General features: G+C 40.4%; 1 protein-coding gene across 2 annotated transcripts in view; it reads right to left on the bottom strand.

The window, feature by feature from the left end:
• Positions 1 to 361: 361 nt before the first annotated feature.
• LOC115130449 (zinc finger CCCH domain-containing protein 15-like) overlaps positions 362 to 22,140 on the bottom strand; it is a 38,385-nt gene continuing 16,606 nt past the window's right edge. The window contains exons 3-10 of one of the 2 annotated variants that reach the window (XM_029661614.2): positions 20,788 to 20,893; positions 12,969 to 13,121; positions 12,770 to 12,870; positions 11,442 to 11,624; positions 11,013 to 11,159; positions 10,778 to 10,879; positions 10,494 to 10,626; positions 362 to 805 (exon numbers count right to left, since the gene is read on the bottom strand). In XM_029661614.2, coding sequence (XP_029517474.1) covers positions 633 to 805; positions 10,494 to 10,626; positions 10,778 to 10,879; positions 11,013 to 11,159; positions 11,442 to 11,624; positions 12,770 to 12,870; positions 12,969 to 13,121; positions 20,788 to 20,893 — 1,098 coding nt within the window. In that variant the 3' untranslated portion in view covers positions 362 to 632. Of the gene's footprint in view, positions 806 to 10,493; positions 10,627 to 10,777; positions 10,880 to 11,012; positions 11,160 to 11,441; positions 11,625 to 12,769; positions 12,871 to 12,968; positions 13,122 to 13,508; positions 13,679 to 20,787; positions 20,894 to 22,140 lie in introns of those variants that run through there. The other variant, XM_065019568.1, reaches the window with a different exon arrangement.

The following is a 22,140-nucleotide window of genomic DNA, read 5'->3' as shown; positions in this document are numbered from 1 at the left end:
GCCTTTCTTTAGCTCCTATCAATATCGGCACACTTAGTGAACATTCTCTTTGCGTGGTGTTTGGCAAATGCATGTAACATTGTCTGTCTTTGTAGGAAAGACGCATCGTTAAAAACACTCAAACCTTAAATTCCATCGCTGTCAGGAAACCAGGCCCAGGATGTATTCCTCATGGTCTCTAGGTCATGGGTCTTTATTCTGTAAAACTCAATATATGTAGATCCCAAAAGTGTAAAATAATTGCATGAATATGGAATTTCTTTTAATCTGCTATTCAATCAGTTTTTTACACTACAACCCTACGTCCCTGTTGTACCTGCTCAAAAGGAGTTGCACAATCTGTCATGGTATGGTCTAATAATACAAGTCAGGAGGATGTTTATTAGATAGAACCCAAAATCAATATACAGGATTCAGGACAGCCAGAAAGAACTGGTGATTTCACATGAACTCGATTCAAGATGTACCCCCTCTCAAATCCTTTTCACTCTTTTCACAATCAGGACCACTGAGGGGGAAAAGAAACAGCAGCAGCAACAAGATGTGAGCATCAGGATGTTTTATTGTGAATCTGTTTTAGACATCTCTTATTCATAGTCCATGAGGCACTGTTCTACTAGAAGTCATCATTGTCAGTCATCCAGGTCCAGTGTGTTGAGTTCCTCATCCAGTTCGTCCAGGTCCTCGCCGGTGAAAAGGTTCTCGTCCACAGGCACGGGCTCTGCTTCCTTGTCGTCGAGAGTCTCGTCTTCCCCATCGTGCCCGTTCTCCTCCACACCTCCGCAAGCACCGTTCAGCTGGTCATCTGGGAGATGGTGCAAGGCACAGGTTCAGAACATCACATCTCCTCAGTCAAAGGCATCAGCATCTGTGCTGTGACCCATGAACGGAATTGTAATGGCAGGTGACGTGGCAAGGGAGTCATTCAACTTTGTGCAAGGGGCACCTGGGATTAGAATGTATCTTTTTGGACTTTTAATATAGCCATTGATTCCTGAAGAATATAACTTATAAATTCCTCATGGTGGGGTATGATAGTTAGTTCAACTGTCATACCCCATCAGAACCCACAATATAAGCTTGTTTTACTCAATTGTTTACAATTACATTGCTTACAAACACTGTATAGATTAAAGGGGAAATCCTCAGTTGAAACGAAGCGTTCTCCCTGTCCAATTTGGTAAAAAGCTATGGGATGTGGCTGGAATTCACTCAAATTCATACAGCGCTAATGGATGCAAGGACTGACCATCCATGATATCAAAATTATAGTTTTAACCAGGGGTTGGAACCGGTTCAGGGAACAGAACCGAAAACATTTTTCAACGAACAGAAATGTAACCGGGAACGAAAGTGATCCATATTGTTGCGGGAACAGAACGGTTATTTTAAAAGCATGGAAATAAGTTAACATTATTTTTCATTCCAGGCATTTATTTCTAGTCCCACAAGCTGAAAATATGTCAGTGTGTGTGCAGGCTCCCTGCCCTTCCCAAGTATAGGGTACTGTACTGATGTTAAAACAGTGATAAGATCAGAGAGGTTTTTATTAGCAAAAGAATGGATTCACTTTTAGAATGTTACTTGACTTCTTATGGCTGGGGGGCAGTATTGAGTGGCTTGGATGAATAAGGTGCCCAGAGTAAACTGCCTGCTGCTCAGGCCCAGAAGCTAAGATACGCATATTATTAGTAGATTTGGATTGAAAACACTCTGAAGTTTCTAAAACTGTTTGAATGGTGTCTGAGTATAACAGAACTCATATGGTAGGCAAAAACCTAAGAAAAAATCCAACCAGGAAGTGGGAAATCTGAGGTTGGTAGGTATGCACGTCTTTGCCTATCCAAGATAGTGTAAATTTGGTCCGATTGCACTTCCCAAGGCTTCCACTATATGTCAACAATCTTTAGAACCTTGTTTCAGGCTTCTACTGTAAAGGGGGAGTGAATAAGAGCTGTTTGACTAAGAGGTCTGGTAGAATGCCATGAGCTAAATCATGATACTTTTCATTTCGAAAGACAAAGGAATTGTCCGGTTGAAACATTATTGAAGAGTTATGTTAAAAACATCCTAAAGATTGATTCTATATACCGTTTGACATGTTTCTACGAACTGTAATATACCCTTTTTTGCTTTTCGTCTGGACTAAGTGCCTGCGCCTCATGAATTTGGATTTGTGAACTAAACGTGAACAAAAAGGATGTATTTGGACATAAATTATGGACTTTATCGAACAAAACAAACATTTATTTTGGGACTGGGATTCCTGGGAGTGTATTCTGATGAAGATGATCAAAGTGAATATTTATAATGCTATTTCTGACTTCTGTTGACCCCACAACATGGCGGGTATCTGTATGGCTTGTTTGGTGCCTGAGCGCTGTTCTCAGATTACTGCATGGTGTGCTTTTTCCGTAAAGCTTTTTTGAAATCTTACACAGTGGTTGCATTAAGGAGAAGTATATCTTTAATTCCATGTATAACACTTGTATTTTCATCAACATTTATGGTGAGTATTTCTGTAAATTGATGTGGCTCTCTGCAAAATCACCGGATGTTTTGTAAGCAAAACATTACTGAACATAACGCACCAATGTAAACTGAGATTTTTGGATATAAATATGACCTTTATCGAACAAAACATACATGTATTGTGTAACATGAAGTCCTGTGAGTGTCATCTGATGAAGATCAAAGTTTAATGATTCATTTTCTCTATTTCTGCTTTTTGTGACTCCTCTCTTTGGCTGGAAAAATGGCTGTGTTTTTCTGTGACTAGGCGCTGATCTAACATAATCGCATGGTATGCTTTCGTCGTAAAGCCTTTTTGAAATCGGACACTGTGGTAACAAAAAATTTATCTTTAAAATGGTGTATTATACTTGTATTTTTGAGGAATTTTAATTATGATATTTTTGACGTTTGGATTTGGCGCCCTGCACTTCCACTGGCTGTTGTCAAATCGATCCCGTTAACGAGATTTCAGTCGTAAGAAGTTAAGGATTACTATAGGCCTAGTTATCACGTTTCAAATTGGATTTATTCATTATAAAAAAAAAGGTTAAACATGTTTTTAATTCTGGTGACGCTCTGCACACACAAGTTGTTAGCTAGCTCAAAAGGACATTCAAAGTCCCTTCATAGAAGCTGCTCCTCCTAGGTATAATTCTGTGGACCCAATTGAGATAATGCATGTCATAACAAGATGCCAAGTGCTTCAAGCCTGCTCTTCAGGCTTCACACTTCTTCTGCCATAGGCTACACTTGTCTGTTCATCACGCATGTGATGCACTAGACGACCAGTTCTTATAGCCTTGAGTCGTACCCATATCCTACTCCTCCTCTGTTACTCTGGTGATGTAAAGGTTAATCCAGGCCCTGTTGCCTCTAGTTCCACTCCTATTCCCCTGGCGCTATCATTTGTTGACTTCTGTAACCGCAAAAGCCTTGGTTTCATGCATGTTAACATCAGAAGCCTCCTCCCTAAGTTTGTTTTATACACTGCTTTAGCACACTCTGCTAAACCTGATGTCCTAGTCATGTCTGAATCCTGGCTTAGGAAGGCAACCAAAAATTCTGACATTTCCATCCCCAACTACAACATTTTCCACCAAGATAGAACTGCCAAAGGGGGTGGAGTTGCAATCTACTGCAGCGACAGCCTGCAGAGGTATGTCATGCTATCCAGGTCTGTACCCAAACAGTTCAAGCTTTTACTTTTAAAAACCCACCTTTCCAGAAATAACTCTCTCACTGTTGCCGCTTGTTATAGACCCCCCTCAGCCCCTAACTGTGTCCTGGACACCATATGTGAATTAACTGACGTCCGTAATGGGTCCGCGGTCAAACAATCACCCCTCATCACTGTCAAACGCTCCCTAAAACACTTCAGTAAGCAGGCCTTTCTAATCGACCTGGAAGCATATTGACCTCATTCCGTCAGTAGAGGATGCCTGGTTATTCTTTAAAAGTGCTTTCCTCACCATCTTAAATAAGCATGCCCCATTCAAGAACAGATATAGCCCTTCGTTCACTCCAGACCTGCCCTTGACCAGCACAAAAACATCCTGTGGCGTACTGCATTAGCATGAAATAGCCCCTGCGATATGCAACTTTTCTGGGAAGTTAGGAACCAATGTGCACAGGCAGTTTGAAAAAGCTAGCCTTTGCTTTCCTAACAGAAATTTGCATCCTGTAGCACAAACTCCAAAAAGTGCGGGACACTGTAAAGTCCATGGAGAATAAGAGCACCTCCTCCCAGCTGCCCACTGCACTGAGGCTAGGAAACAGTCACTACCGATAAATCTAAGATAATCGAGAATTTCAATAAGCATTTTTCTACGGCTGGCCATGCTTTCCACCTGGCTATCCCGGTCAACAGCTCTGCACCCCCCACAGCAACTTGCCCAAGCCTCCCCCATTTTTCCGTCACCCAAATCCAGATAGCTGATGTTCTGAAAGAGCTGCAAAATATGGACCCCTACAAATTAGCTGGGCTAGACAATCTGGACCCTCTCCTGCTAAAATTATCCTCCATAATTGTTGCAACCCCTATTACTAGCCTGTTCAACCTCTTTCGTATCATCGGAGATCCCTAAAGATTGGAAAGCTGCCGCGGTCACCCCCCTCTTCAAAGGGGGTGACACTCTAGACCCAAACAGTTAAAGACCTATATCTATCCTACCCTGTCTTTCTAAAGTCTTCGAAAGCCAAGTTAATAAACAGATTAACGACCATTTCGAATCCCACCGTACCTTCTCTGCAATGCAATCTGGCTTCATGGGTGCGCCTCAGCCCACGCTGAAGGTCTTAAACAATATAACCGCCATCGACGAGAGACATTACTGTGAAGCTGTATTCATTGACCTGGCCAAGGCTTTCGACTCTGTCAATCACCACATTCTTATCGGCAGACTCAACAGCCTTGGATTCTCAAATGACTGTCTCGCCTGGTTCACCAACTACTTCTCAGACAGAGTTCAGTGTGTCAAATCGGAGGGCCTGTTGTCCGGACCTCTGGCAGTCTCTATGGGAGTTATTATTTTTACAGCTTATTAGCGCACACCTAATATGTTCCGTTCCCCCTGTTGATGTTTATTATATATTACGTTTGAACCAAAAGATTACATGTAATAAAAATGAAATAAGAAATTATGTGAAATTGAATAAAACAATAATGTATGTGGATACTAATATGATGTACAATATTCCATCATGTTTCTATATGATAATAGCATAATCTATTTTATATGCCATATACTTTTTTAAAAAACAGTTTGACTAATTAATTGTAATTGACTTAATCATTATGACACACCCCTCACTACTGTCATTGGTTACACTAACTGCACTGTGGTTCGACATAACCTGGTTCAAGTATTTATTACATTAACCTGAAGAAGGCACAATGATGCCGAAACACTGGTAAATACCCATTAAATTGCTGGAAGACTACACATGGAGTGCGCAACTTTATTTTGATAGTTTATAGTCTCAATGGGGGTGCCGCAGGGTTAAATTCTCGGGCCGACTATTTTCTCTGTATACATCAATGATGTCTGGGGCGGCAGGGTAGCCTAGTGGTTAGAGCGTTGGACTAGGAACCAGAAGGTTGCAAGTTCAAACCCCCGAGCTGACAAGGTACAAATCTGTCGTTTTGCCCCTGAACAGGCAGTTAACACACTGTTCCTAGGCCGTCATTGAAAATAAGAATTTGTTCTTAACCTCTTGGTGTTAGGGGGCAGTATTTTCATTTTTGGAAGAAAAAAAGATTCCAGTTTTAAACGGGATATTTTGTCAGGAAAAGATGCTAGAATATGCATATAATTGACAGCTTTGGATAGAAAACACTAACATTTCTAAAACTGTAAAGATATTGTCTGTGCGCATAACAGAAATGATGTTGCAGGCGAAAGCCTGAGAAAAATCCAATCCGGAAGTACCCCAGGTTTTGAAAGCGCTGCGTTCCAATGACTCCCTAAATGGCTGTGAATGTACCATCAACGAGCTTTCTACGTATTCCCCAAGGTGTCTACCGCATTCTAACGTAGTTTTACGCATTTCTGTTAAAGAATAGCCGTATGGGGGCACATTGCGTAAGTGGTCACATGGTGGCTCCGGGAGAGATTCTCACGAAAAGTGCAGAGGTAGCCATTACTCCAATCGGTCCTAGAGAAAAAGGAACTGTCCCGACAGATATATTATCGAATAGATATTAGAAAAACACCTTGAGGATGGATTCTAAACCACGTTTTCCATGTTTCTGTCGATATTATGGAGCTAATTTTGAATATTTTTCGGCTTTGTGGTGGCCGCAATTTCCGGGCGATTTCTCAGCCAAACATGAGGAACTACAAAAATTACGCCTACAAAAATAATATTTTGGGAAAAAATGAACTTTGGCTGTCCACCTGGGAGTCTCGTGAGTGAAAACATCCGAAGTTCAAAGGTAAACTATTAAATTTGATTGCTTTTCTGATTTCCGTGACAAGTTTGCCTGCTGCTAGCAAGGCATAATGCTATGCTAGGCTATGATAAACTTACACAAATGCGTGTCTAGCGTTGGCTGTAAAGCATATTTTGAAAATCTGAGATGACAGGATTAACAAAAGGCTAAGCTGTGTTCCAATATATTTCCCTTGTGATTTTCATGAATAGGAAGATTTTCTAGGAAGATTTATGTCCGTTGCGTTATGCTAATTAGTTTCAGTTGATAATGGTCCCGTTCACGGGCTGGGCGTCACTACAGGTTAACTGACTTGCTTAGTTAAATAAAGGTAAAAAAAAAAAAAAAAAAAATGTTGCTCTTGCTGGTGATTGTCTGATCCACCTCTATGCAGACGACACCATTTTATATACTTCTGGCCCTTCTTTGGACACTTAACTAACCTCCAGATGAGCTTCAATGTCATACAACTCTCCTTCGTGGCCTACCAACTGCTGTTAAATGCAAGCAAAACTAAATGCATGCTCTTCAACCGATCGGTGCCCGCACCCGCCCATCTAGCATCACTACTCTGGACGGTTCTGACTTAGAATATGTGGACAACTACAAATACCTAGGTGTCTGGTTAGGCTGTAAACTCTCCTTCCAGACTCACATTAAACATCTACAATCCAAAATTAAATCTAGAATTGGCTTCCTATTTCTCAACAAAGCATCCTTCACTCATGCTGCCAAACATACCCCCGTAAAACTGACTATCCTACCAATCCTTGACTTTGGCGATGTCATTTACAAAACAGCCTCCAACACTCTACTCAGCAAATTGGAAGCAGTCGATCACGGTGCCATCCGTTTTGTCAACAAAGCCCCATATACTACCCACCGCTGCAACCTGTATGCTCTCATTGGCAGGCCCTTGCTACATATTTGTCGCCAAACCCACTGGCTCCAGGTCACCTATAAGTATTCGCTAGGTAAAGCCCCACCTTCTCTCAGCTCACTGGTCACTATAGCAGCAGTCACCCGTAGCACACGCTCCAGCAGGTATATTTCAGTCGTCACCCCCAAAGCCAACTCGTCCTTTGGCCGCCTTTCCTTCCAGTTCTCTGCTGCCAATGACTTGAACGAATTGCAAAAATCACTGAAGCTGGAGACATATCTCCCTCTAAATTTAAGCATCAGCTGTCAGAGCAGCTAACGATCATTGCACCTGTACATAGCCCATCTCTAAATAGCTCACCCAATTACCTAATTTCCATGTTATTTATGTTTTTGCTCCTTTGCAACCCAGTATCTCTACTTGCACATTCATCTTCTGCACATCTATCACTCCAGTGTTGAATTGATCAATTGTAAATATTTTGCCACCATGGCCTAATTATTGCCTTACCTCCCTAATCTTACTACATTTGCACACACTGTACATAGATTTTTATATTGTGTTATTGACTGTACGGTTGTTTATCCGATGTGTAACTATGTGTCGCACTGCTTTGCTCGATCTTGGCCAGGTCGCAGTTGTAAATGAGAACTTGTTCTCAACTGGCCTACCTGGTTAAAACCTCTTGATACTACCCATCCCGGGTCCGGGAGCGTAATCATCAACTGACACTAATTAGCGTAACGCAACGGACATAAATATTACTAGAAAATATTACTATTCATGAAATCACCAGTGAAATATATTGAAACACAGCTTAGCCTTTTGTTAATCACCCTGTCATCTCAGATTTTGAATATGCTTTACAGCCAAAGCAAGACAAGCATTTGTGTAAGTTTATCGATAGCCTGGCATAGCATTATGACTAGCTAGCAGAGACTCCCAGTTAGATAGCAAATGTTCCTTTTTTCCAAAAATATGATTTTTGTAGGCAAAATAGCTCCGTTTGTTCTTCACGTTTGGCTGAGAAATCGACCGGAAATTGCGGTCACTACAAAAAAATGTTCCAAATTAACTCCATAATATCGACAGAAACATGGCAAACGTTGTTTATAATCAACCCTCAAGGTGTTTTTCAAATATCTATTCGATAATATATCAACCGGGACTGGTGGCTTCTTAGTAGGATAGAGAGAAACAATTGCCGCATTTGTCCTTTACGCACAAAACACTGAAAGACTTCAGCTGACCACTGACGCAATGTTGACGTTCAGGCTCATTTTTCAAAATAAAAGCATGAAACATGCTTTGGGGCTGTTTTTCTGCAAAGGGACCAGGACGACTGATCCGTGTAAAGGAAAGAATGGGGCCATGTATCGTGAGATTTTGAGTGAAAACCTCCTTCCATCAGCAAGGGCATTGAAGATGAAACATGGCTGGGTCCTTCAGCATGACAATGATCCCAAACACACCGCCCGGGCAACGAAGGAGTGGCTTCGTAAGAAGCATTTCAAGGTCCTGGAGTGGCCTAGCCAGTCTCCAGATCTCAACCCCATAGAAAATCTTTGGAGGGAGTTGAATGTCCATGTTGCCCAGCAACAGCCCCAAAACATCACTGCTCTAGCGGAGATCTGCATGGAGGAATGGGCCAAAATACCAGCAGTGTGTGAAAACCTTGTGAAGACTTACAGAAAACGTTTGACCTCTGTCATTGCCAACAAAGGGTATAAAACAAAGTATTGAGATAAACTTTTGTTATTGACCAAATACTTATTTTCCACCATAATTTGCAAATAAATACATAAAAAATCCTACAATGTGATTTCTCATTTTGTCTGTCATAGTTGAAGTGTACCTATGATGAAAATTACAGGCCTCGCTCATCTTTTTAAGTGGGAGAACTTGCACAATTGGTGGCTGACTAAATACTTTTTTGCCCCACTGTATGTCCAAATAGCCACTTGTTGGTATCGTGTTCAGCCCAGTAATCCATCTTCATGAGGTGCGAGCACTTCATCCAGTCGGGAGCGCGCGTCATGAGACCAAAGCTCTCTGCCAGACCACTGACTCACAGGTCTCATGAGCCCCTCCTTTATAGTAGAATCCTCAAACCAGTTTCTAAAGACGGTTGACATCTAGTGGAAGCCCTAGGAAGTGCAACCTCATCCATATCTCAATGTGTATTCGGTCAGCCAAGCTTTGAAAAACTACAAACCTCAGATGCCCCACTTCCTGGTTGGATTTTTCTCAGGTTTTCACCTGCCATATGTGCTGTTATACTCACAGACATCATTCAAACAGTTTTAGAAACTTCAGTGTTTTCGATCCAATACTAATAATAATATGCATATATTAGCATCTGGGACAGAGTAGAGGCAGTTCACTCTGGGCACGCTATTCATCCAGAAGTGAAAATGCCACCCCTAACCCAAAAAGGTTAAATAAAGGTGAAAATGATATATAATAATATAAATGTAAACTAGCTTGCCTGCTCAATCCGCACTGATTGGTGAAGTAATTTAATATTGATTTAAAGTTCATTTAAAGCTAAAATTAAAAAAAATGGGGGGAAAAGGGAAAAATACTTAAGAGACTATATAAAACAGTTACTTTTTTGGGGGTTGAACCGATTCAGAACTTTCTTCTGCTGGTCTATTTTGTGGCTTCTATTCAAAATGAAACGATGGGGGGGGGGAATCCATTACAATCCCTGGTTTTAACCATGTTTTACTTTGTTTACAAACATTGGAGTAAAGACAAGCTTATATTTTGGATTCTGACAGGGTACGATAGTTGAACTAAGCTCATGAGGCATTTATAAGTATTATTCTTCAGAAGTCAATGGGTACATATCATTCATTTATAAATCCAAAAGTGGATGTACCAACTTCAGATTGTCCCTTTAAAACTATAATTTTGATCAAAAGGAGGGTCAGTCGTTGTATCATTAGGTATGTCTGCGAATTTGAGTTTATCAACTGTTTACAGAAACAAGTCTCTCGGATTGCCCCTTTAAAGGCTGAGGGCCAATTGTGTGATCGAAAGAGGTTTAAAGACAGGCATGTTATGGAAAACACATTGGGATAGAAATAAATGCTTTGAAAAAAAGAGATCAAGGATGATGTGGCTTCCATTAATTTTATTGGCAGAATAATTTCAAACACTCACCATTCGTTTCCTTTGTTGGCTTTGATTTGGCTGTGAATCTGTCGACTGCAGCAACAGTTATTCCGGTGTTGTCAACTTCCTTTGGAACAAACCTGGCTAGATCAACATCCTGGAACTCGTGAACATATTCAACCTGTGGGGGGGGCAGTATCAATGTCATACATATGTATCACTTCATGATAATTAAATATGGTGTAGCACCTACACACATTAAGGTACTTCAGTAAAGATTTCCTGAGTATCCCCACAGCATACCTATTGAAAAATGTGTTTATCAGGCTTACCTCAACGTCATCATTGTCCTCAACATATTTTATGTCATCAGCCTCCTCATCGTCATCATCAGCCAGATCAGGACAGAACTCAAATACTTGACGGCCGCTTACCTACACAACAAAAACAACGTGTTAGTATTAAAATGTTTTCCAGTTATCTGTAAGATGTGATACGGCAATCAAAATACATGATTATTTCGAGCTTTAGCAACATCCTCTGATAGAAAACAAAATCAAAGCTCACCCCAAAGGACCTGCCAGCTTTGAAATCAGCCTTCTTTTTCTCAATGTCTTGCTCTGCCTTGGCCACTTTTTCTTGCCTTTTCCTCTTTTTCCAGGCCAAGAAAGTCTCCAGAGTTATCCTGGTGACATTTGGTCCGAGGGCAGATCGCTGACAGACAAAGTAATTTTTTTGTAACATTTCTTAATCTCAGCACTGTTATTGAAGTTAGATTTTTTTTTTTAAATATGTTGGTCACTGAGTGATCTCAAACATTAACAGAGTTGACAGACAGTCCTGGCATCCATAGCTCTTTATGTATTTCAGAGTGGATAAAGTAGCAGGGCTGCCGATTGAAACAAACATTGTGGCTTGAAGAGTAATATGGGCTAAATAATAATAAGACAAATCTCAAGTAGGAACATGAATTTTAGTGAAAGTGGTCAAATCTACCTCATTCTCTATCAACTCTTCCATTGAGATTTCATCTTCCTTTTCATCCTTCTTCTGGTCTTTCTTGAGCACAAACCCAGCAGGCAATGCATGGCGGTACATACAAGTGTCAGCTCCACTAGGACATACCCAAAACCAACCATATTTGTTGTTTTCAATGGCATCAAGGAAATGCTTGCAAACCTACAAGAAGATAAAAGCAGAAGTAAGTCTATTGCATTCAGAAAGTATTCAGACCCCTTGACTTTTTCCATATTTTGTTACGTTACAGCCTTATTAAAAAAAAAAAATCCCCCCTCAATCTATACACAAATTGCAAATTGATTGAAAATAAACTGAAATATCACATTTACATAAGTATTCAGACCCTTTACTCAGTACTTTGTTGAAGCACCTTCGGCAGCGATTACAGCCTCTAGTCTTCTTGGGTATGACGCTACAAGCTTTGCATGCCTGTATTTGGGGAATTTGTCCTATTCTTCACTGCAGATCATCATCTCAGGTATTTTCAAGTCTCTCCAGAGATGTTCGATCGGGTTCAAATCCGGACTCTGGCTGGGCCACTCAAGGTTATTCAGACGTGTCCCGAGGCCACTCGTCTTGGCTGTGTGCTTAGGGTTGATGTCTTGTTGGAAGGTGAACCTTCAGCCCAGTCAGAGGTCCTGAGCGCTCTGGAGCAGGTTTTCATCAAGGACCTCTCTGTACTTTGCTCCGTTCATCTTTGCCTCGATCCTGACTAGTCTCCCAGTCCCTCCCGCTGACAAACATCCCGACAGCATGGTGCTGCCACCCCCACGCTTCACCGTAGGGATGGTGCCACGTATCCTCCAGATTTTATGCTTGGCATTCAGGCCAAAAGAGTTCAATCTGGTTTCATCAGACCAGAGAATCTTGTTTCTCATGTTTCTCTCACAATTCCTTCGACCTCATGGCTTGGTTTTTGCTCTGACATGCATCGTCAACTGTGGGACCTTAGACAGGTGTGTGCCTTTCCAAATCATATCCAATCAATTACATTTACCACAGGTGGACTCCAATCAAGTTGTAGAATCATGTTAAGGATGATCCATGGAAACTGGATGCACCCAAGCTCCATTTCAAGTCTCATAGTAAAGAGTCTGAAAACCTATGTAAAATTGAAAAAACAGTATTCGCTTTGATATTATGGGGGTAGATTGAGGAGGATTTGGTTTTTTTGTTTTTTAAATCCATTTTAGAATAAGGCTGTAACATAAAACGTGGAAAAAGGGAAGAGGTCTGAACATTTGCTGAATGCACTGTATAGTAGTGATGAATCTTAGCTTTTAGAGTGATGTGCCAAAACATACAATTTGAGTTTTTGAGCTTAGAGCTTTTTTCTTTTCAGCTTCTCCGTGCTTCTGGTTCACAACCTCCTCCAACTTCTTCTCATCCCAATTATCCATGGTGTCTATACAAAACAGGATAAATAGTCAGCTCTACAAAACCCAGCAGAGATATCAGCTGTTTATTCGCTGCTGACAACACTAATGATTAGAAGACACTAACCTTTCTCAAGCTCGTCATCTCTCTTGTCAACGTAGAGGCTCCGTTTTTCACACTTCCTCTCGAGTGTCAAATCGTGGGAGAACTTGCACTTGTCTCCTTTGGTGCATTGGCCTTGCTTGAAGAAGGCACAGAGAACTGACTTTGGGTCCACCCCTGCAGAATTAAGAGGAAAATGTAACAAGTACTGTATGTTTCTTCTCGCGCTCATTACCTCAGGGTCTTTCCTGCCACTGGATTGAATAGTATAATTACACAAATGTTTTTCTTATTCTCTTTTGTTATTGTAACCCAACAGAGGGTAATGATAATGATTTATGATTTAAATTATGTACAGTACCAGTCAAAAGTTTGGGTTTTGCTTTACTTTTACTATTTTCTACTTTGTAGAACAGAAAAGACATCAAAACTATGAACACATGGAATCATGTAGTAACTAAAAACAAAAAGTGTTAAATCAAAATATATTTTATAAACTTTAGATTCTTCAAAGCAGCCGCCTTGACAGCTTTGCACTCTTGGCATTCTCTTAATCAGCTTCACCTGGAATGCTTTTCCAACAGTCTTGAAGGAGTTCCCACATGCTGAGAACTTGTAGGCTGCTTTTCCTTCACTCTGCGGTCCAAACCATCTCAATTGGGTTGAGGTCGTGTGATTGTGGGTTGCCAGGTCATCTGATGCAGCACTCCATCCCTCTCTTTCTTGGTCAAATAGCCCTTAAACCTGGAGATGTGTTGCGTCATTGTCCTGTTGAAAAGCAAATTATAGTCCCACTAAGCGCATACCAGATGGGATGGCTTATCGCAGCAGAATGCTGCGGTAGCCATACTGGTAAGTGTGCCTTGAATTCTAAATAAATCAGTGTTACCAGCAAAGGGCCCCCACACTTCATGGTGGGAACCACACATGCGGAGATCATCCGTTCACCTACTCTGCGCATCACAAAGACATGGGGGTTGGAACCAAAAATCACAAATCTGGACTCAGCAGCCCAAAGGACAGACTTCTACTGGTCTAATGTCCATTGCCCGTGTTTCTTGGACAAAGCAAGTCGTTTCTTCTCATTGGTGTCCTTTAATAGTGGTTTCTTTGCAGCAATTCAACCATAAAGGCCTGAATCACACAGCTTCCTTTGAACAGTTGATGTTGAGATGTGTCTGTTACTTGAACTCTGTGAAGCATTTATTTGGGCTGCAATTTCAGAGGCTGGTAACTCTAACAAACTTATCCTCTGCAGCAGAGGTAACTCTGGGTCTTCCTTTCCTGTGGCGATCCTCAGAGCCAGTTTAATCATAGCGTTTGATGGTTTTTCCCGACTGCACTTACATTTTCCCGATTGACGGACCTTCATGTCTTAAAGTAATGATGGACTGTCGTTTCTCTTTGCTTATTTGAGCTGTTCTTGCCATAATATGGACTTGGTATTTTGCCAAATGGGGATATCTTCTGTATACCACCCCTACCTTGTCACAACAACGGATTGGCTCAAATGCATTACAGAGAAAATCAATTCTACAAATTCACATTTAACCTTTTAAAGATAGGGGGCAGCATTTTCACTTTGGATGAATTGCGTGCCCATAGTGAACTGCCTCCTACTCTGTCCCAGATGATAATATATGCATATTATTATTACTATTGGATAGAAAACACTCTGAAGTTTCTAAAACTGTTTGAATTATGTCTGTGAGCATAACAGAACTCATAGGGCAGGCAAACTTCCAAACAGGAAGTGGAAATTCTGGGGCTGGTTGATTTTCAACTCATCGCCTATTCACATCCAAATAAGATATGGATCTGTTCGCACTTCCCACGCATTCCACTAGATGTCAACAGTCAGTAGAACGTGGAATGAAGCCTCTAGTGTGATGTGGGACCGGATGGCCGCTATTTTGAGTCACTGGTCTGGCAGAATGCCAGTTCCTGGTTACGCGCAGTAGTCATTATACCGCCTTGCGTTCCATTACTTTGTAGACAAAAACGAATGCTCCGGTTGGAATGTTATTGGATATATATGATAATTAGCATCCTGCAGATTGAAGCTCTACTTAGTTTGACCAGTTTATTCGACCTGGAATATAACTTTTAGAAGTTTTCGTCCGAGTTCGCCTGGACCAGCGCCAGCTTTTGGACATGTGAACTAAACGTGCTAACAAAAGTAGCTTATTGGACACTAGTAATGGACATTATGGAACAAAACAACGATTTATTGCAACGATTAGGATTCCTTGCACTGCATTCTGATGAAAGATCAAAGGTAAGGGAATATTTATGATGCAATTTTGTATCTCTGTTGGAGAAATAGATTTAATTCTGAGCACCATCTTTTTTCGTAACGTTTTTTAAAAATCTGACACACCGGTTGCATTAACAACCAGTGTATCTTTAATTATATGTAAAACATGTATCTTTCGTCAAAGTTTTTGATGAGTATTTCTGTTATATGACGTGGCTCTCTGTAATTACTCCAGATATTTTGGAGGCATTTCTGAACATGGCACCAATGTAAACCAAGATTTGTGGATATAAATATGTATATTATCGAACAAAACATAAATGTAGTGTGTAACATGATGTCATATGAGTGTCATCTGATGAAGATTATCAAAGGTTAGTGATTAATTATCTCCAATTCTGCTTTTGTGACCATGGCTGTGTGTTTTTTGGGATTTGGTGGTGATCCAACATAAATATATGTTGTGTTTTCGCTGTAAAACATTGTAAAAATCGGAAACGATGGGTCGATTAACAAGATATTTTTTTCATTTCCTGTATTGGACTTGTTAACCTCTTGCTTCTACTCGGGACGCTTGCGTCCCAACTAGAGCTCTGGAAATGCAAATGTGCTACGCTAAATGCTAATAGTATTAGTTAAAACTCAAAAGTTCATTAAAATACACATGCAGGGTATCGAATTAAAGCTACACTCGTTGTGAATCCAGGCAACAAGTCAGATTTTTAAAATGCTTTTCGGCGAAAGCATGAGAAGCTATTATCTGATAGCATGTAACACCCCAAAAGACCCACAGGGGACGTAAACAAAATAATTAGCATTTCGGCGTTACACAAACCCATAAACACTATTTGGGTCTTTATTTCGATTAAATCGGTCCATATAAAGCCTAGATATCGTTATATGTAGACTGTGTGATAAACGAAAAAAACATCGTTTCAAAACGTAACGTCATTTTTTTAAATTCAAAAAGTCGACGATAAACTTTCACAAAACACTTCGAAATACGTTTGTAATGCAACTTTAGGTATTAGTAAACGTTAATAAGCGATAAAATTCATCAGGAGGCGATGTAAAGATCATTAGCTGTCCGTCTGGAAAAATGTCCGGCTAGAAACTCAACGAAAATATCCGGTCCTAGACCATAGGAGATACGGTGCCCTGCATGTGTTTGAAGAGAAAACTCGAAGGGAAATGACAAGACTCTAGACACCGTGTGGAAGCTGTAGGTACTGCAACCTCAGTCAATTAATTGTGGTTCACCTTTATCAATGGGTTCAAGTAGCGCATGGATATGTTTTCCCATTTTCAGTGATCAGTTTTTCCTGTGCTTTTCGATGTAAATGCCGTTCTGGTAAAGCCACAGCAGTGATTTAACCAGTTTTATAAACGTCTGAGTGTTTTCTATCCACACAGACTAAGCAAATGCATATACTATATTCCTGGCATGAGTAGCAGGGCGCTGAAATGTTGCACGATTTTTAACAGAATGTTCAAAAAAGTAGAGGGTCGACTTAAGAGGTTAATGTGTGGAAGTTAAATATTTCAAAAAATATTTTTGAATTTCCCGCGCTGCCTTTTCAGGGGAATGTTTGGGGGGGGGGGGGGGGTTCGTTAGCTGAACCTGTGTCCTAGACAGGTTAACAAGGGACACCTGTTAATTGAAATGCATTCCCGGTGCCACCTCATGAAGCTGGTTGAAAGAATGCCAAGAGTGTGCAAAGCTGTCATCAGAGCAACGGGTGGCTACTTTGAAATATATTCTGATTTGTTTAACACTATTTTGGTTACGACATGATTCCATGTGTTATGCAGTTTTTGATGTCTTCACTAGTATTCTACAATGTAGAAACTAGTCAAAATAAAGAAAACCCTTGAATGCGTAGGGTTCTCCAAACTTTTGACTGGTACTGTTCATCAACAACAAACATTAACATTCATTACAAACTCATTCATTGAAACACGCAATACAATCTTTAAGAACTTTATTAACATTACAGTGAACATTAATTTGTTAACGCTGTTAAATGCTTTTACATGTTAGTGTTAAACTTGTAATTTGAGACAGCTCTTTTACAGAGCCCTCATACGTTGCAATAAACTTTTCTTTACAGAGACAACTTAGAGCGAACATTGCAAATTGGATTAATTGAAACCTGATATAACCCTCCAGAGAAAACTGAACTAATGGAATGAATAATGTTCCAAGTTTTCTATTTGGAATTTTAACATATCTTATAGTATCTCCGACACAAGACAGCAATGATGCAACTATGCACACCGGTTGGCTTTTCGAGACTGAAGATACACAGTAGTTTTCTTGGTGCACAAAAATGCTCAGTTTATAGCATAATACCTTTTTGCACCTTTGCCCTGTTCTAATTATTGACAAACATTAGTGGTGGGTAGTATGCATAAGCCTAATCAGTGATTAATCCTGACAATATGAGTTTCCTAAGCATTCAATAGGGTAAGGTCGCAAAATGTCCTTTTAGATTAAACATTTTCTGAATCTATGTACAGTTGAAGTCGGAAGTTTACATACACCTTAGCCAAATACACTTAAACTCACCTCACAATTCCTTACATTTAATCCTAGTAAAAATTCCCTATCTTCGGTCAGTTAGGATCACCACTATTTAATGTGAAATGTCAGAATAATGGTAAAGAGAATGATTTATTTCAGCTTTTATTTATTCCCAGTGGGTCAGAAGTTCACATACACTCAATTAGTATTTGGAAGCATTGCCTTTAAATTGTTTAACTTCGGTTAAACAATTTCAAACACACAAGCATCCCACAGAAAGCTGGGTGAATTTTGGCTCATTCCTCCTGACAGAGCTGGTGTATCGGAGTTTGTTGACCTCCGTGCTCGCACACGCATTTTCAGTTCTGCCCAAAGATTTTCTATGGGATTCAAGTCAGGGATTTGTGATGGTATTGGAGTGGCCTTGACTTTGTTGTCCTTAACTTCTTATGGGATGGGGGGCAGTATTGAGTAGCTTGGATGAATACGGTGCCCAGAGTGAACTGTCTGCTACTTAGGCCCAGAAGCTAGGATATGCATAGTATTAGTAGATTTAGATAGAAAACACTCTGAAGTTTCTAAAACTGTTTGAATGATGTATGCGAGTATAACAGAACTCATATGGCAGGCAAAAACCAGAGAAAAAAATCTAACCAGGAAGTGGGAAATCTGAGGTTTGTAGGTATTCAAGTCGTTGCCTATCCAAGATAGTGTAAATTTGATCCGATTGCACTTCCTAAGGCTTACACTAGATGGCAACAGTCTTTAGAACCTTGTTTCAGGCTTCTACTGTGAAGGGGGAGTGAAAAAGAGCTGTTTGACTAAGGGGTCTGGCAGAATGCCATGAGCTGCATTCCTTTTCATTTCGAAAGACAAAGGAATTGTCCGGTTGAAAGATTATTGAAGATTTTAACATAAAACATCCAAAAGATTGATTCTATAAATTGTTTGACATGTTTCTACGAACTGTAATATAACTTTTTTGACTGTCTGGACTAAGTGCCTGCGCCTCATGAATTTGGATTTCTGAACTAAACGCACAAACAAAAAGGAGGTATTTGCACATAAATGGAGTTAATTTAAATAAATAAAAACATTTGTGGAACTGAGATTCCTGGGAGTGCATTCTGATGAAGATGATAAAAGGTAAGTTAATATTTATAATGCTATTTCTGACTTCTGTTGACTCCAACATGGTGGGTATCTGTATGGCTTGTTTTGGTTCCTGAGCGCTGTACTCAGATTATTGCATGGTGTGCCTTTTCTGTAAAGCTTTTTTGAAATCCGACACAGCGGTTGCATTAAGGAGAAGTATATCTTGAATTCCATGTATAACACTTGTATTTTCATCAACATTTATGGTGAGTATTTCTGTAAATTGATGTGGCTCTCTGCAAAAATCACCGGATGTTTTGGAAGCAAAACATTACTGAACATAAAACGCCAATGTAAACTGAGATTTTTGGATATAAATATGAACTTTATCGAACAAAACATACATGTATTGTGTAACATGAAGTCCTATGAGTGTCATCTGATGAAGATCGTCAAAGGTTAGGGATTCATTTTATCTCTGCTTTTTGTGACTCCTCTGTTTGGCTGAAAAAATGGCTGTGTTTTTCTGTGACTAGGTGCTGACCTAACAATCGCATGGTATTCTTTTGTCATAAATCCTTTTTTAAAAATTATAAATCGGACACTGTGGTGAGATTAACATGTTTATCTTTAAAATGGTGTATAATACTTGTATGTTTGAGGAATTTTAATTATGAGATTTCTGTTTGAATTTGGCACCCTGCACTTTCACTGGCTGTTGTCAAATCGATCACGTTAACAGGATTTCAGCCCGCCTCATCCCTAAGAAGTTTTAAGCCATTTTGCCACAACTTTAGAAGTATGCTTGGGGTCATTGTCCATTTGGAAGATCCATTTGCGGCCAAGCTTAAACTTCCTGACTGATGTCTTGAGATGTTGCTTTAATATATCCACGTAATTTTCCTTCTATTTTGTGAAGTGCATTAGTCCCTCCTGCAGCAAAGCACCCCCACAACATGATGCTGCCACGCCTGTGCTTCACAGTTGGGATGGTGTTCTTCGGCTTGCAAGTCTCCCGCTTTTTCATCCAAACATAACAATGATCATTATGGCCAAAAAGTTATATTTTTGTTTCATCAGACCAGAGGAAATTTCTCCAAAAAGTACGATCGTTGTCCCCATGTGCAGTTGCAAACCTTAGTCTGGCTTTTTTATGTCGGTTTTGGAGCAGTGGCTTCTTCCTTGCTGAGCGGCATTTCAGGTCATGTCGATATAGGACTCGTTTTACTGTGGATATAGATACTTTTGTACCGGTTTCCTCCAGCATCTTCACAAGGTCCTTTAATGTTTTTCTGGGATTGATTTGAAATTTTCGCAGCAAAATACGTTCATCTCTAAGAGACAAAACACGTCACCCTCCTGAGTGGTATGAGGCTGCGTGGTCCCATAATGTTTATACCTGCGTACTATTGTTTGTACAGATGAACGTGGTACCTTCAGGCGTTTGGAAATTGCCCCCAAGGATGAACCAAAATTGGAGGTCTACAAAAAAAAAATCTGGGGTCTTAGCTGATTTCTTTTGATTTTCCCATGATGTCAAGCAAAGAGGCACTGAGTTTGAAGGTAGGCCTTGAAATACATCCACAGGTACATCTCCAATTGACTCAAAATTATGTCAATTAGCCTATCAGAAGCTTCTAAAGCCATGATGGAATTTTCTGGAATTTTCCAAGCTGTTAAAAGGCACAGTCAACTTGGTGTATGTAAACTTCTGACCCACTGGAATTGTGACAATGAATTATAAGTGAAATAATCTGGTCTCTAAACAATTGTTGGAAAAATGACTTGTGCCATGCATAAAGTAGACGTCCTAACCGACTTGCCAAAACTTTAGTTTGTTATTAAGAAATTTTAGGAGTGGTTGAAAAATGAGTTAATGACTCCAACCTAAGTGTATGTAAACTTCCGACTTCAACTGTACTAGAAAAAACTTTGTAGCTGAATATAGAAGACATTTCCATCCTCACCTTTAGCGACTTTCTGAGCAGCCACCACTGGCTTGAAAAGCTCGTTCAGCTCATCTAACTCTTTCTTCTTGTCACCCTTTTTGTTCTTGTCCCCTTCAGCAGCAGCCTAGGAAAACAGGATCTAGTTAGTCACAAGTCCACAACAGGATCCAGGTTTGCCGACCTCCTGACCTAATAGCAAGCAATAGCTTGAGATTAGGCCGGCTTCATATCCATTTACATTTTCCAGAAGGTGCCTTATTTTACCTTGTGTAGCAAGAACGTTGAATGAACTGTCATTGGGACTTGCATACCTTAAGGGAACATTTTGACATTTGCCATATGGTTAGTGAGAAAGTCCATATTGCAAATGTACGGTCCCTTACTAGACGTCCGAAAACGTTTGTAAAATTCGCGGAAGGCGTCGGGCCGTGCGGCAGGGACGGATCTACCGGGAAGTCATCAAATTAAATCTGACATTCGGTTTCCGTTTTTATAAAATAATCAAATTTTGGTCATTTTTCCACTGTCCCGATAAATCCCACAAGGGGGCGAATGGAATCATATTGCAAATGTACAAAACATCACGAATCACGACGTGGCCTTATCTCCAAAACGGAAAAGACTTCGAAGACGAAACTTGGTGAGCATAGGTTTGGCATAATGGGCAGTTGACCCCGAACAAGATGGCGTCTAGGCCTCAATGGTTTTTGAGTTATGGCCATTTTTCTGGGATGAAAGGTCCAAAATGAAAATAGAGCAATAATTTTTCCGCTTCACGTCAGAGTCAAGGAGCCTCCGGTGTGTTATATGAATAATCTAATATCAAGCATTACTAGCAGACCAAAGCTCTGGTTAAACCGGATGCCCTCAGATAACTCTGGGCGCAGTGCCCTCAGTCAAGTCTAGAGCCTGTGTGCAATAACATAATTATCCTCGCACAAAACAGTTCAAGGGAAGGACACACAGCTGCCATCACGCAAATATACTCCCCTGTAAAACTACAAAGAGCATCCTGCAACACTAACGAGTTTAGAGTGCCAAACTATCTCACTGACATTGAACCCTTCATGCACTCCTGCATAAACAGGAAACACCTGCGCCTAAAGCAGACACTGCTACACCAGTCAGAAGACCAACACGACGAGACTCCACCTACATTATTCTGTGTATACATTCTGTTGTAAACTCTGGCGAGGCAGCCTAATTATTCTGACTCCTCACAGAGTCACATTGCTTAGGTCCGTGCACGATAAACGGCAGGACAAGATATCTTTGACTCAATAAACTGCCTTTTTGATACACCTGATTCCACTCTGTCCAGCGTCGTTGTTTTGCATTCCCTCTCCAGTATGTAAACACCAACAGGTGTCA

Source organism: Oncorhynchus nerka, linkage group LG6 (assembly GCF_034236695.1).
Source record: "Oncorhynchus nerka isolate Pitt River linkage group LG6, Oner_Uvic_2.0, whole genome shotgun sequence".
Classification (NCBI taxonomy): domain Eukaryota; kingdom Metazoa; phylum Chordata; class Actinopteri; order Salmoniformes; family Salmonidae; genus Oncorhynchus; species Oncorhynchus nerka.
The sequence above is the reverse complement of the archived record's forward strand: the minus strand, read 5'-3'. Positions and strand labels throughout refer to the sequence as shown.